Source organism: Plasmodium falciparum (genome assembly GCF_000002765.6).
Source record: "Plasmodium falciparum 3D7 genome assembly, chromosome: 7".
Classification (NCBI taxonomy): domain Eukaryota; phylum Apicomplexa; class Aconoidasida; order Haemosporida; family Plasmodiidae; genus Plasmodium; species Plasmodium falciparum.
The window spans coordinates 357,501-373,516 of NC_004328.3; the positions used below are offsets into that span (position 1 = coordinate 357,501).

Sequence of the window (16,016 nt, forward strand, 5' to 3'; positions counted from 1 at the left end):
TATTTGTAACATCACTAATATTTTATAATAACTATTTATATTTGTGTAAAATAATATATATATATATATATATATATTTATAATTACAAAGTATAAATTGTAAAATAAAGGTGTTGTAATACTTACACATTTATTACACACATAAAGGAAAATTTTTTTTTTTTTGATAAGCAGAATTTTTTTAAATCTTTTTGTCCTTATGGAAAATAAAGATAATAAAAGAAGAGGGTTTTTGAAAAATTGGAATATTAATTATTTGTCAACAAATTTTAATAATCTTATTAAACATAACGAAAACACACATAATACAAAACATGATCAAAAAAATGAACATGTTGATGATAACAAAACAAATAAAATATATGATATTAACGAAAATATAAAATTTATTAAAGAAAAAGAAATAATGAGAGAAAATAATAAAATCGATGTAAATAATAATATTAATATAAATTTATCATCTTCTTTATCTAATAAAGGATATTATGATTCAATAAATCATAATGTTAAAGATTGTATAAATGTAATGAATGATTCTAATACCACTACTACTACTACTACTACTACTACTACTACTAATAATAATAATAATAATAATAATAATAATAATAATAATAATAAACCTACTTCCTATTTGGATTTCTGTGAAGCATGGTCCAAATTTAAATTTAGGAATTTGGCTAGTCATGCAAATGATCAAATAAACAAAGACAAACAAAGTTATAACCATGGAGAATCACAAGGTAATATTCAAAATATTGGACTTGGAAATAAAAATTCATGTGATAATAAAGGTTTGTTAAATTGTAATATGGCACATAATAATTCCAACATTAATTATTTGAATAATCATAATAATATAAATAATTGTATTAATCGTGATAATAACAATATTGACCATAATAAGAGAAATAATTATCATAATAATAATAATAATAATAAAAATAATTGCAGTAGTAATAATAGTAGTAATAATAATAGTAGTAGTAATAACAACAATAATAACGGAAATAATAGTGATAATCATAATAATGATAATGGTAATCATTTTAATCGTCATAATAATTTTAATAATAATCATATGAATAATTATAATGGTCATAATAATAATAATAATGATGATGATGATAATGGTGATCATAGCGACAATAATAACGAGAAGAATAATAAGTTTTACAAAAATAACGATGGCTCATCTGTTTCCTCATCCTCTTCTGTGTCCTCATCATCCTCATTTATTTCAAACGATTCTTATGCAGCAAAGAATCCAAAAACAAATAATGAACAATGTAAGAGGAAAAAAAAAAAAAAAAAGGAAAGAGAAAAAGAAAATAATAATAACCCCCCTGATATGGACACGTATAATAGTAATATTAGTGTAATGAATAATATGAATAGTATGAATAATATGAATAATAACATGGAAAGTAATATGAGGACCGATGTAAATGTACATCATAATAATATGAATAGAAGAAATAGTTTTAATAATAGTTCTAATTTACAACATACTTATAATAATAATTACAATCAGTATGATCATAAGAATTCAAATGATAGTTATACAAGAAATGAAAGAAGAAATAGCTTAAATAATTATAATTTCAGAAAGCCTTCTTTGAATCCTAATAATGAATTTTACAATAATAATGATTATTCTAGTGATTTAATAAATTCACATCCTATTAATTATTCAAATGTTCCAGAATCTAATTATAATATGAATCATCCTATTCATCATATGAATAGTGCAAGTCATGGTATGAGCAATAATACAAGTCATGGTATGAGCAATAATACAAGTCATGGTATGAGCAATAATACAAGTCATGGTATGAGCAATAATACAAGTCATGGTATGAGCAATAATACAAGTCATGGTATGAGCAATAATACAAGTCATGGTATGAGCAATAATACAAGTCATAGTATGAACAATACTAGTCATAGTATGAACAATACTAGTCATAGTATGAACAATCCTAGCCACCATATAAATCATTCCAGTCATAATGTTATGAATAAAAATTGTGGGAATAAAAGAAATTACACATCCAACAATTCGGGGGATTATAACGAGAGCGTAAAAAGTAATAATTACTACAACCATGCAGGTAATAATACGAATTATTATAATAGTAATAAAAATAGCATTTCAAGTGAAAATTTGAATAAACAAATTAAAAAAGGAGCAGAGGGAGGAGATGCAGATAATGTAAGATATTCCATTGATAAAACAGAAGAGGTGGAAAAAAAAAATCCAAATATGATAAATATTGAAATGTTAAATCCAGAAGATCGAAAAAAAGAAGCGGAGAAATATAAAGTATTAGGTAATCAAAGTTATAAACTAGGTTATTTTGAATCAGCTATTGATTATTATACAAAAGCTATACAATATGATAATACAAATCATGTATATTATACAAATAGAGCCTTATGTTATAAAAAACAAAAATTATGGAAACTAGCAAATATGGATGCTAGACAAGCATTAAATTTAGAAGAAGAATCGGTTAAAGCGCATTTTATTCTTGGATTAACCTTATTACATCTAAATAGTTTAGAAGAAGGATTAAAAAAATTAACAAAAGCTAAAACGTTATCAAGTTATTTAAAAGATTCAAATGAAAGTGAAATTAATAGATATATTATGCAAGCCAAAAAATTAATTTATTTACGTGATGAACAAAATAAACAATTGTCTTACACAGAATTACAATCTTTTTTTATAGATAAAATTAATTTATTAAACCAAATAGGCTATATAACGAATGAAGAAAAATCCTTAAGAATACAACAAACGGAAGGAATATTTAAAGAATTATTAGATTCGTTTCAAAAAAAACAAGTACCAGATTATTTATGTTGTAAAATATCCATGTGCCTAATGAATGAACCTGTTATAACTCCTAGTGGTATGACCTATGATAAAATATTTTTATATGAACATGTCAAACATAATGGATCCTTTGATCCTGTCAGCAGGGAACAATTTTCTATACGTGAAGTCATTCCAAACTATGCTATAAAAGAAGCCACAGAGCACTTTTTGAAGGCTAATCCATGGGCCTTCGAGGAATGACCACCAGGAACAAAGCACATTAGGAAAAATAAAACAAAAGAAAAAAAAAGAAAAAAAGAAAAAAAAAAAAGAAAACTTGTAATTGTAATTGTAATTGTAATTGTAATTTTTTTTTTTTTTTTTTTTTTTTTTTTTTTTTTGCTTATCTTTTATTTTTTTCTTTCTTTTACATATTTTTGTGTTTATATTTTATTTTATTTTCTCTCTTTTTTTTTTTTTTTTTTTTTTTTTTTTTTTTATACATATATATATTTACAAAGGAAATATATATACGTGGCAATTTCTTTTAAATTTCCATATATCCTTATATGTATACACCTTTATATAACATAAAAAAAAAGAAATATATATATATATACATATATATATTTTTTTTTATATAATATCATATTTTTATGTTGCTATAATTACGAACACATTAGTTATGTATTATTTTTACCATGTAATTAATTTATTTATTTTTCTTTTTTCATAATTTTCAAATCTATGATGAGGAAATGAAAAATGAAAGAAATAAAAGTAATATATACAAACATGTATATAATATATATATATATATATATATATATATATATATATATATATATATATGTTACCCTGTATATATGTGCTTTTTTCTTTTTCTTTTTCTTTTTTTATTTTTTTTTTTTTATTTTTTCCTTTTTGATAATTAATAATAAATATCTCTTTATTATATACATATATATATTCCTTTTAATTTGAAAATCTAATAGGATTTTAACTTATTTTTTTAATTATATCTAAATCATTTGACCTGTAAACATTATTACCTTAACATATAAGCATACAAAGCTTATACATATTGATTCTTATAAAAAGAACACAAAAGTAAGAGAATAAAACATTTTGGAAGTCCAGTTTATTCTATATTTTAAATGTATTTAGCATATATGCATAAATTACATAAATTTTGTAAGAATCATTTTTGTAATCCTAATTATAAAAAATAAAATAAATAAATTCAAAATAGTAAAAGAAAAATATTAAGAATTAAAAAATGTGTATCCTTTGAATAAAAAATATTACATATTAGCCTATGGCACAATAAATTAACTCCCTTTTATGGTTATTATAGTATATTAATGTAAAAAAAAATATAAATTTATTATATATATATTATGTACATTTAAAAAAAAAAATAATAAAATAAGGTATCAGTATAAAAAAAATATATATATATTATATTATTATTTTATATTTTATATTTTACATTTTACATTTTATATATATTCTTCAAATAATAATTTAGTATAATAAAAAAAAAAAAAAAAAATGGAAAATAAACCCATATTATAATTTTCATTATCAACATTACATTATAAAATTTATAATATATATACATTAACATATATTTTTATATTTATTTTCCCACTTTTGTGTATTTGGAAATGAGAAATTATGATTAATTTCTTTAATATAGTTGTATTTGTACTACACTTGTTTTATATCATAGGAATTATAATTTTATTTCTAGACCATGTACAGTCTTCTAAATTGAATATTGTGTACAAGCCAAATGGTAGTTTTTCGAAACCCTTGTTCATAAATAATTTGTTTGATTTTAAGGAAAAATTTAAGAACAATTTTGTTAAGAAACGAAAGAAAAGTGATACAAATTATTACCATGATAATTATAAAAGGAACAATTCAAATACCAATTCTAATATATTTATCGAATCATTCAATAAAAAAAATACTTTTATTAAACCAATATATGTAACCTTTCAAGATGATATGAATAAAAGTGTAGCTAGCCAAAATGAAACCAAAAAAAAAAAAAAAAAAAAAAAAAATTCTGAACAAAACCAGCTATTTTTGAAAAGTACGAAACAAAAGGATATTCATGAAATGACGATTGATGAGGAAATTGAAAATTATGATAACATACAAATGGATGAAGAAGAAATGAATAATGAAGAGGATCATAAAGAAAGTGATAGTAATGATAAAAATAATAATGATTATAGTTATGATAAAAATAATAATAATAATAATAATTATTTTAAAAATATGGATAATAGTGAATATGAATTGGTAAATGATTATATTTTATTAAGAAAAAATGGATTAACAATAAAAGAATTAATGGAACAAGGGAAATGGGCTTGTCCAAAAGAAAATTTAAAAATGATAAGAGAACGTGTTAATTCAAAAATTAATTGGAACTACATTTTGAAGAAAAACAATGAATTACTTAAGGATAATGTAGATAAAATATATCATGGGATATATAAAAAAGAACATGTGGATGATTTATTATTTGTTTTTGATACATATCCATATAATTATTTAAATATTACTATGAGTGTTTTTTCTCTTTACAAATTTGCAAATAGTTATCTAAACGAGAAGAAAGAAAAAATGAATAGTGTAAATGAAAAGAAATATAATTTTTTTAATAATATATGTAGTAAAGATTTTTTGATAAAAGAAGATGAAAAAAAAAAAAAAGATGATATGGAAAATATAAATGAACTTTTAAATATAAAACATAATGATAATAAATCAAGATGTAATGAAAAAACGAATTCATATGATGATAACTTTTTTGCATTAGAAAATATACAAGATGATGTTGGTGATAATAACATTTTTAAAATAAAAGAAGAAAGAAAACGATTATATTATATTACAACCAATAGAAATTTTCAAAGAATTGTAGGTTCAATAAATAAACATCTAAAAATTATCTATAGAATATTTTCTTCTAATGAAAAATTATCTTCTTATGAAAAAAATAAAAATGTGTACAAATTTATTCCTTATATAAATATTAAAGATATTATTATTATTTTAAAATCATTCTGTATATTAAAATATGATCATGCAAATATATATAAATATATATATTTTTTTATTGTTCATTTTATTCATAAATTCGATATATATAATTTATGTCAAGCAGTCCATTTATGTATTATTAAAAAAATATATATCAAACCATTATATCAAAACTTTTTAAAATATTTACAGAACATTTTTCAACAAGATAAAAATGATTATATAGGGAAAATAGAAATAGCTCAAAGTAAAACGTCTTCGTCTTCAAATCATAAACAAGATACACATGATGAGTTACAGGATGATCATAATGCTACTAATAAAAATAATGTTAAAAAAGATATGTTATTGAATATATCACATGATAATAATAGAAATAACTTATGTAAAAATATCATTTCTTTATATGATGATATAAATATTAAAGAGTTTTACAATAACATAGAAAACGCCATGGAAGGATATTCTTCTAATCCTTGCAATTATTATACATCACCTTTATATAAGAATAACTTTAATTATTATATATACCACTCTTGTAATTATTCTAATATTAACAATGCTTTGGATGATGCGGAGGAAAAAAAAGAGAAAGAAAAAGATATAAAAGGTTTTATGACAAAGGATATGAGAAAAGAGAAAGAAAGTTTTATTGAAGACAATATTAAGAAGGATATTACAATAAATGAAAATAATAACAATATAAATAATAGAAAGGATATTAATTTATATGTATATATTTTATATGTTTTATCTAAATTTCCATACAGTAATGTAAATATAATCAATAAAATTATTTTACATATATTAAAAGATATACATAATTTATCAATAGACGAACTAATATTAACTTTTTATAGTATAGCCGAGCTCGAATACGAGGATTATGAAGTGCAAAATTATTTATATCTCTTAATTTTTCAGAGGTTACATTTGTTAAATTATAGAAATAATGACACCTTGTTAAAATTAATCAAATCGTTATATTTGACAAATAATTTGGATAGGGTATATGATGGTACGAAAATAGAAAATACTCCTCTAAAGGTGGATGTAAAAGGAAGGGAAAAGGAAAAACAACAAGATGATGAGAAAGAAGAAGAACATAAAAGAAAAAACCAGCAAAAACAAAATGAATTTCATAATAAGGAAGATGAAAGAAAAGGAGAATTTCATATTATGAATAACGAAAATAATAGCTTATCCAATAAAAAAAATTGTGATTATAAGAACCATGTAGAAAAAGAATATCCTGATAATTTTATAGAACATATAAATAATGATGAAAGTAATAAAATGGAAAGTATAAAAACTTTAATGATATATGTTATATCAAAGATGGTATTAAAAAATGTAAATAATTATAGTCCTATTGAATTAGTAGATATTATTAGATATTTATCTGCTTTTAATTTTATAAATAAAGAATTATTTTCTTTTGTATATAATTTACCATTTTTTAAAAATTTAAATGAAGATATCTTAAACTATTATAAAAATAATGTGTATTTTAATCAATCATATTATGCTTATACAAAAAATAATAATATAAATACGCCTATAGAAATTATGTTATGTAAATTATATCAATCCTATTTAACATATAATATGTTTATAAAACAAATTGACACTAGTTATATAAAAAATGTAATAAAGGATGATATTATTAAAACTATATATAAAAGAAATAATGAACAAGTAAAAGTTATACAATTTGATAATTCAATCATCCAATTATTAAAAAACACCTATCTAAATAATATGAAAATATCTTCATATGCATCTTCTTCTTTACATTATGAAATAGCAGATATAATAAATAAAGATTTTAAAATACCCTGTCATGTGGAATATCAAACCTCTAATGGAATCATAATAGATATAGCTATATTATATGAAGACATCAAAAAAATTGATCCAACATGTCCGTTCTTTAAAAATATTGCAATCGAAATAAATGGTCCATTTCATTACAAAACGAAATCTTTGAGTAACCATTTTCCTTTGATCAACACAAAGACAATTTTAAAAAAGAGGTACATACAAATAAGGCGCACCACAACAAAAATATAAATAAATAAATAAATATATGTAATGTATATGTGTGTATATATATATATATATATATATTTTTTTTTTTTTTTTTTTACTTTTTAGGCTATTGCAATTTGAAGACTGGGATGTAATATCTTTTCCCTTTTGGGAAATCAAGCCATGGTATAAAATATAAATATATTATAAATAAAAATATATATATATATATATATATTATATATATATATATATTATTGCTCATGTGTTTTCTTTTATTTTTTATAGGTTTAGTAAAACGAGGAAAGAAAGTTACATATTAAAAATGTTACCCGAAAAGCTCAAAACTTTTTTTAAATAATTAAAATGGAGTATTAATATGATATATATATATATATATATATATATATATCATTTATTTAAAAATTTTTTTGGTTATTTTTTAAAAAATATATATGTTCACATAATATATATAATAAATATATATTATTTTTATTCATATGACCTTTTGGATTATATGTACATATATATATATATATATATATATATTTTTTTTTTTTTTTTTTTTTTTTTGTATTAATCGAAATCTATTTAATAAAGAAAAAAATGAAATAAAAATATACCTTATTTATGCTATTATTATAATTGAAAAAAAAATATATTATAGGGAAAAGCAAATTTAATTTTTTCCTACCCAATTTGTAATGTCGTCGTTTTGTACATATTTTTATAAAAAGAAATGTTCAAAATATATATAAATATTATATTAATAAGATTATACATAATAAATTTAAATATATAATATATATTATATATTATGGTTATTGTTTATTTTGAATTTTAAGAATTAAGAAAATACATGTTTTTTTATAGGGTCACAAATATATATAAATAAATGTATATTCAAATTAAAGAAGAAAAAAATGCCCTTCATAATATATTGTAATATATATATTACATAGTGTATTATATATTATATTATATTATATTATATATTTATAGATTTAATTTATTTATTTAATTTTTTTTTTTTTTTTTTTGTTACCTTTTTGGTATCGTTATATATATATAATATATATATATATTTATATTTATATATATGTATAGAAATTTATTTATTTAAATTTATTCTTTTTTATTTTGAAAAATGTGATAATCTTAAAAAATATTTGAGAGCATTTATAAGAAAAATATAATTTTTTTTTTAATTGTAATGATTATTCTTTAAAAGCATTAAAAAAAAAAAAAAAAAAAACAATAATAATAAAATAATATATTTATTTATTTATATATAATAAAAATAAATGGAAGAAAAAAAAAAATAATAATAAAATATAAAAATAATTAACAGTCATTTTATATTTTTTATAAATATATATATTTTTATATGAAGTTTGAAAATTGTGATTAATATTTAAAAGAAAAATATATGATATATATATATATATATATATATATATATGATATATTATAATATTATTTTATAATATATATATTTATTTTATATACAATGCCGCAAAATGATTATATCGAATTACACCGTAAGAGGTATGGATATCGCTTTGATCATTTCGAAAAAGAAAGAAAAAAAGAAGCCAGGAAAGTTCATAAGGATTCTTTGAAGGCTAAAAAATTAAGAGGAATAAAAGCTAAAATATATAATAAGAAGAAATATACAGAAAAAGTAAATCTTAAGAAAACATTAAAATCCCATGAATTGAAAGATATTAAGAGTACTGAAACGTTGAAGGATGATAACGGATTACCTTCTTATTTATTAGATCGTCAACAAACAAAACATACTCAAATATTAACGAACCTTATAAAACAAAAAAGAAAAAGTAAATGTGGAAAATGGCAACTACCCATACCTAAAATCCAAGCTTTAAATGAAGCTGAAATGTTAAGAGTTGTTAAATCAGGAAAAAGAAGAAGAAAAACTTGGAAAAGATTAATAGATAAAATATCTTTTGTGGGTAATGATTTCACAAGAAAAAATCCAAAATTCGAAAGATATATACGTCCAAGTAGTTTAAGATTCAAAAAAGCAAATGTTTATCATAGTGAATTGAAATCAACATTTTCTTTAGATATTATTAGTGTTAAGGTAAATCCACAATCAAACCTTTATACAAATCTTGGGATTATAACCAAAGGTACTATCATAGAAGTTAATGTAAGCGAACTAGGGTTAGTTACGCAATCAGGAAAAGTTATATGGGCAAAATTTGCTCAAGTTACAAATAATCCTGAATTAGATGGTTGTATTAATGCAACATTATTAGTATAATTGAATTATATATATATGTGAACATATATATATATATATATTTCGATATATACTTTAAATTTTCTTCCTTTTTTTTTTTTTTTATTTTTTATTTATTTTTTTTATAGTATTTAATTATTTCACCATTTGTAATTAAAAAAAAATATATATATATAGATATATATGTATATATATTAACATACTTATCCTTTTTATAATAAATTGGATGTAAATTTTATAAATCTTTTAAATATATATATTTATATATATATATATAATAAAACCATTTGAACTCTTTTTTTAAAACGTCTTAATGTTTTATATAATTATATATTTTTCCTTATTAGCTAAAAATTTAACTATTTTTCTTAATCATTTGAAAAAAAAAATTTATTTCATTGGAAATATGAATGGTTTATTTATTTGTTCATTTTTTTTTTTTTTTTTTTTTTTTTTAAATGTAACCTCCAAATAATTTTTATATTCACAAAGTGAATACAACATAAGGTCACTTCCTGCTCGTATAATGAATATTTTTTTTTTTTTTTTTTTATAGAATAATTTAATAAATATATATGTGCGCGTATGTACATAAAATAAATATACAAAATATATTTTATATACAAAATAGATAAAATGTTTACAAAAAATATATTAAGATTATAAATTTTTTTATTTTTTTGCGGCATATATGAAATATTTTATATTTCCTTGAGCATTATATATTTATAAAATATGTGCGAAGGTGAAAAGAAAAGAGTGCTTATTTTGTGGAACTATAGAAAGAAAAAAGTAAAAAAATTAAATAAATAAAACATAAAAAAAAAAAAAAAAAAAAAGATATATACATATAAATATATATAAATAAATAAATATATATATATATATATATATATATATATATATTTATATATATATATATTTTCCTAGGTGGGGGTTATCATATTTTTATATGTATATACGCCCATGTATATATCAGGACTAGCTTAATATAGTACATCATTATCACACATGTAACTATGGAAAATATCTTCTGTAATGAAAAAGAATTTCATGTAGGCGATCGAATCTTCACGTGCAATTTTAATGCCCATAATAACAAAGAAAATGAACAAGATAATAGTGACCATTTTATGAATGAAAAGAATAAAAAAAATTATGAATATACAGTTGAAAATTCAGAAAAACTATACGATTCAGATGAAGAAGAAGTGGTTGATAAAAACTTGAAAATCTATTTATTTAATGAAGATATAGAAATTAAAATTGGAACGATTAGATATATTGGAACGTTGAAAAATCATCCTTCTGAAAATAAAATATTTTATGGTATTGAATGGGACAATGAAATTAGTGGGAAAAATTTGGGGAAATTTAAAGAAGACATTTATTTTTATCCTATTCAATATCTTAAAAGGGAATACACAAAAATGTATTATATGAAAATAAAGGAGGGATTGATGAAAAATGGAAAAATGGGAAATAATATAAATGACAACATTGAATGTGATGATAAAATCGAATGTGATGATAATATCAAATGTGATGATAACATCAAATGTGATGACAACATCATATGTGATGATAAAATCAAAAGTGATGATAACATCATATGTGATGATAACATCATATGTGATATTAACCCTTTTAATAACTTTCATCATATACATAATGATGAAAAAACAAAACACATTTTTGAAGAATTCTTAAATGCTAATCTAAATATTAAACCTTGCTCCTTCTTAACATTCGAAAATATACACGTTGGTATTACCTTTATACAAGCTCTACACTTCCGTTATAATTATTTTCCAGATTTAGATTTATCCATCGAAGATTATCAAACTAAGAAAATAAAAAAAGTAATTTTTTCAGGAGAAATGAAAGTTCGAAATTATTTCAAAAATTTTTATGAATTAAAAAATATAACATTAAATAAATGTTTAATATATACCAGTGGTATTACCAATAATATTATTTTTAATAATTTACAGAGTTTATCTTTATGTGGAAATCTTCTTAGTAATTGGTTAGAAATTTTTAAAATTATAAAACTAGCTAAAAAATTATCTTACCTGAACGTGTCAGATAATAAATTATCTCCCATCTCTTTGCAATGTGTTCTTTTAAAAAATTTAGAATCTGGATATAATGAAATAAAAAATAAATGTGATACGAACATTACACATGATAACCATACAAATAAATATGATCATATTAATAATAATCGAAAGGAACATTGTACAATATCAGAATTAATTCATTTTGTACAAATAAAAGAATTATGTATTGATAACACTCTTATTAGTTGGGATGATGTTTTAATTTTATCTTTCATTTTTCCAAATGTTGAAATATTAAGTTTGAAAAAAAATTATATAAACAATATTAATATAAAAAATTTAAAGCTTTCAAAAAATTCAATTATATATAAATACTTAACAAACACAACCTATAGGAATTTTTATGGACTAGATAATATAATAAATGACAAAAATGATGATAACAATAATAATAATAATATGTGGTCTTATAAAGAAAAAAATATACATAATATACCAAAGTGCAATTCAAATGTTTTTATTCATGATGGAAAGAAACACGAATGTGTAAATTATACACATAATAATGATCATAATTATCTTAATTCTCAACCATCTGATGACTATTCATGTAAAAATATGAACAAGTCAGGTGAAAGTGAGATTGCAAAAAATGAGATATTATTTCCATATAAGTTTGTAATGTTTTCTAAATTACGAAAAATAGTACTTAATGATAATTATTTGTATGATTATGAAGATTTATTTAATTTTGTTTATCACATAAATTCCATACAATCTATATTTTTAAATAATAATAAATTCAGCGATAATCAAAATTTAATAGATATCGTATATAATATATGTATGCAAGATTTGAAGTATAAAATGAATGAACAGATGGAAACTCTTGACAAATTTGAAATAATAAATCAGAAATTTAATCATTTAAAAGAATTTTTATTTGATAATAATGAAGTAAAAAATTATGAAACCTTGAGAGATTTATTTTATATATTTTATGATATTGAAATATTGAAAATACAAAATAAGCAAAAGCATATGAAAGAAAGAAAAAATCTCCGATATATATTTATATCCATAATGCCTAAGCTTAAAATATTAAATCATAGTTCAATAAATAAAAACGAGAGAATAAATTCCGAGAGGTTTTTTATATCTTTATATCAGAAGGATAATATTACAAAGGTGTTTAATCAAGAGGTCTTAAATAAGAGGCACAGTACGAGGTTGGAGAAGATACACTATGAGGCAGCCAAGGGTAAAAAAAAAAAAAATAAATATAAAACAAAATGAAACAAAATAAAACAAAATCAAATAAAATAAAATAAAATAAAATAGGAAAAGAAAATATGTAGTCTTCAAAATTAAAGCAAGCATAAGATATAATTTATTATGATATGTGTTATATATATATATATATATATATATGTATGTTTTTTTTTTTTTTTTAGATCACGAACATGTGGAAAAAGCCAAATGTATAAAAACGAACCTTATCAACATAACAATCATTCCAGAATTTTTAAACTCAGAAAAATTTGACATTGTTAAGAAAAAGGTTAGTAAATATATGTACGTAAAAGATTTGAAATATTTATGTTCAAGATTATATTCTATACCTTTGCCAAAAATGCGATTATTTTACACCGACGAGGTAAACCTTAAAATAATAAGTTAATGTTTTATATAAATATGTGTTCTATACTATTTATATAATCTACACTTCTCTTAAATGTCTTTTTTATTTTTTTTTATTTTTTTTTATTTTTTTTTATTTTATTTTATTTTTTTTTTTTTTTTTTTTTTTTTTTTTTCTATAGAATAATCCTCTTTGCTTAGAAATTCTAGATACCAATGCAACTTTGTACACATACGGAATTGACAACAATTCAAAAATAAAAATAAAAATGGAAGAATAAAAATAAGTAATTACTAATATATAAATTAATAATTAAAAAAGAACTAAGGGAATTTTTTTTTCTTTCTTTTATTTAATATTTAAAAATATGTTATACTTTTCGTATAAAATATATATATATATATATTATATATACAAGAAATATGCATATATACATACAAATTATCATTTTATTTTATTTTATTTGGTATGTGTATGATTTAGGTAAAACATAGTGATATATTATAATTAAATCTTTTTACTTTTTTAATATTTTTTATATTATATTACCTTCGTGCTTTTTTTTAATTTTTTTTTTGAATTTTTTTCTTTTTTTTTTTCTATTTTTTTTTAATATAACGTTATATAAAAATTAAACAAACGAAAATATATGAAAAAATAAATTAGTTATAATAAATAATCAAATGAAAATTATGTCTTCAACATTATTTTTTAATTTAAAAATGGCTGATGAAATATTATTATATATATATATAAAGACACACTTGCTTATTTAATTATATAATTTTTACATATTTTTTTTTTTTTTTTTGCCATTGTATAGATATTATACATTGATATTATTTATGTCTTTATTAATATGTAATGTTATTATATATATATATATATATATATATATATTTTTTTTTTTTTTTTTTTTTTTAAGTTAATTATAGCTACCATAAAATCCACATAATAAATGCTCAAGAAGAGAAAAGGGCTGAAATTTATTTTCATGTGTCCAAAAAAAAAAAAGGTAGATATAATCAATTGAATAAGATATAAAACATGAGAGTACGATTTTTAAACTCAGTATTTATATAATTAAAAAAAAAATATATATTTTATAAACAAATTAATTTATTATACAATAATAATGGGATGCTTTATCCCTTTATAAGTTTGTGATATAATAAAAAAATATATAGAAATTTTTTCATAAACAAGTTAATTATATTAATATATATATATATATATATATACATATTGTATAAGACAATTTTCAAAAAAAAAAAAAAAATTCTCTTTATATATATATATATATATTTATATTATGATATATCCTCTTCATTTTGTGTTTAATAAAATTTATAAGCTTTGTCCACTGAATATATAATAATATTTATATTGTTAAATGTAAAATTTATATTGTTGTGGGATGACATATTTATTAATTAATTTCATTTTAATAATATTATCATGGACATTTTACATATACATAAATATATTTTATATAATAATGGTGTTACAGTTTTCTTTCGTATATATTATAACATAATAATTTATCCATCATATCAGCATGTGTTAATATCATTCGTCGGCAACAATATCTGTATAAATTTAATTCATTCAAAGCATCACATTTTGATAAACCTTCTTCTAGTTTCTTCTCATAAACACTCCATAGGTTTCCTATTAATTTACCACAAGTAAAACAACGTACAGGTATTATCATCTTTATGTAAGGTCTTCCACAAAAAAATTAAAAAAATAAGGAAATACGTAAATAGAAAAAATTATATATATATATATATATATATATATATATATATATATATAAATATGTATGTATATACAATTTTATATTAATTTTAAATATAATATATCATGATATTAATATAATTTTTATATTTTTATATGTTTATATTTTTTTTTTTTTTTTTTTTTTGAGCCCTCTTTCAAAGGATATAAAAATCTATTAGTAAACATTATTCATTGTTTAAAACATATTCTTATAATTTTCTTTCACATATATATATATTTATTAATATAACAAAAAAAATGTAAAATATTTAATTATACAAATGAAAATATAGATATTATATATAAATATTATATATATATATATTATATTTATTTATTTAT

At 19.6% G+C, this 16,016-nt stretch overlaps 5 protein-coding genes across 5 annotated transcripts; 4 read left to right on the plus strand and 1 right to left on the minus strand.

Annotated features, from left to right (window-relative positions):
* Positions 1-199: 199 nt before the first annotated feature.
* On the plus strand, positions 200-3,085 carry PF3D7_0707700 (E3 ubiquitin-protein ligase, putative; the record flags this gene model as incomplete). The annotated part of the gene is made up of 1 exon (XM_001348955.1): positions 200-3,085. The coding sequence occupies one exon, from the start codon at positions 200-202 to the stop codon at positions 3,083-3,085; it is 2,886 nt and encodes a 961-aa protein (XP_001348991.1).
* A 1,419-nt stretch (positions 3,086-4,504) lies between these two features.
* On the plus strand, positions 4,505-8,279 carry PF3D7_0707800 (RAP protein, putative; the record flags this gene model as incomplete). Its single annotated transcript, XM_001348956.1, has 3 exons — positions 4,505-7,923; positions 8,045-8,104; positions 8,207-8,279. The coding sequence occupies 3 exons, from the start codon at positions 4,505-4,507 to the stop codon at positions 8,277-8,279; spliced, it is 3,552 nt and encodes a 1,183-aa protein (XP_001348992.1).
* A 1,149-nt stretch (positions 8,280-9,428) lies between these two features.
* PF3D7_0707900 (ribosomal protein S8e, putative) lies at positions 9,429-10,208 on the plus strand (the record flags this gene model as incomplete). Its single annotated transcript, XM_001348957.1, has 1 exon — positions 9,429-10,208. The coding sequence occupies one exon, from the start codon at positions 9,429-9,431 to the stop codon at positions 10,206-10,208; it is 780 nt and encodes a 259-aa protein (XP_001348993.1).
* Positions 10,209-11,206: 998 nt separating this feature from the next.
* On the plus strand, positions 11,207-14,172 carry PF3D7_0708000 (cytoskeleton associated protein, putative; the record flags this gene model as incomplete). Its single annotated transcript, XM_002808723.1, has 3 exons — positions 11,207-13,511; positions 13,705-13,907; positions 14,074-14,172. 3 exons carry the CDS (start codon positions 11,207-11,209, stop codon positions 14,170-14,172), a joined length of 2,607 nt encoding a protein of 868 aa, XP_002808769.1.
* A 1,224-nt stretch (positions 14,173-15,396) lies between these two features.
* Positions 15,397-15,606, minus strand: PF3D7_0708100 (DNA-directed RNA polymerases I, II, and III subunit RPABC5, putative; the record flags this gene model as incomplete). Its single annotated transcript, XM_001348959.1, has 1 exon — positions 15,397-15,606. The coding sequence occupies one exon, from the start codon at positions 15,604-15,606 to the stop codon at positions 15,397-15,399; it is 210 nt and encodes a 69-aa protein (XP_001348995.1).
* Between the last annotated feature and the right edge of the window lie 410 nt (positions 15,607-16,016).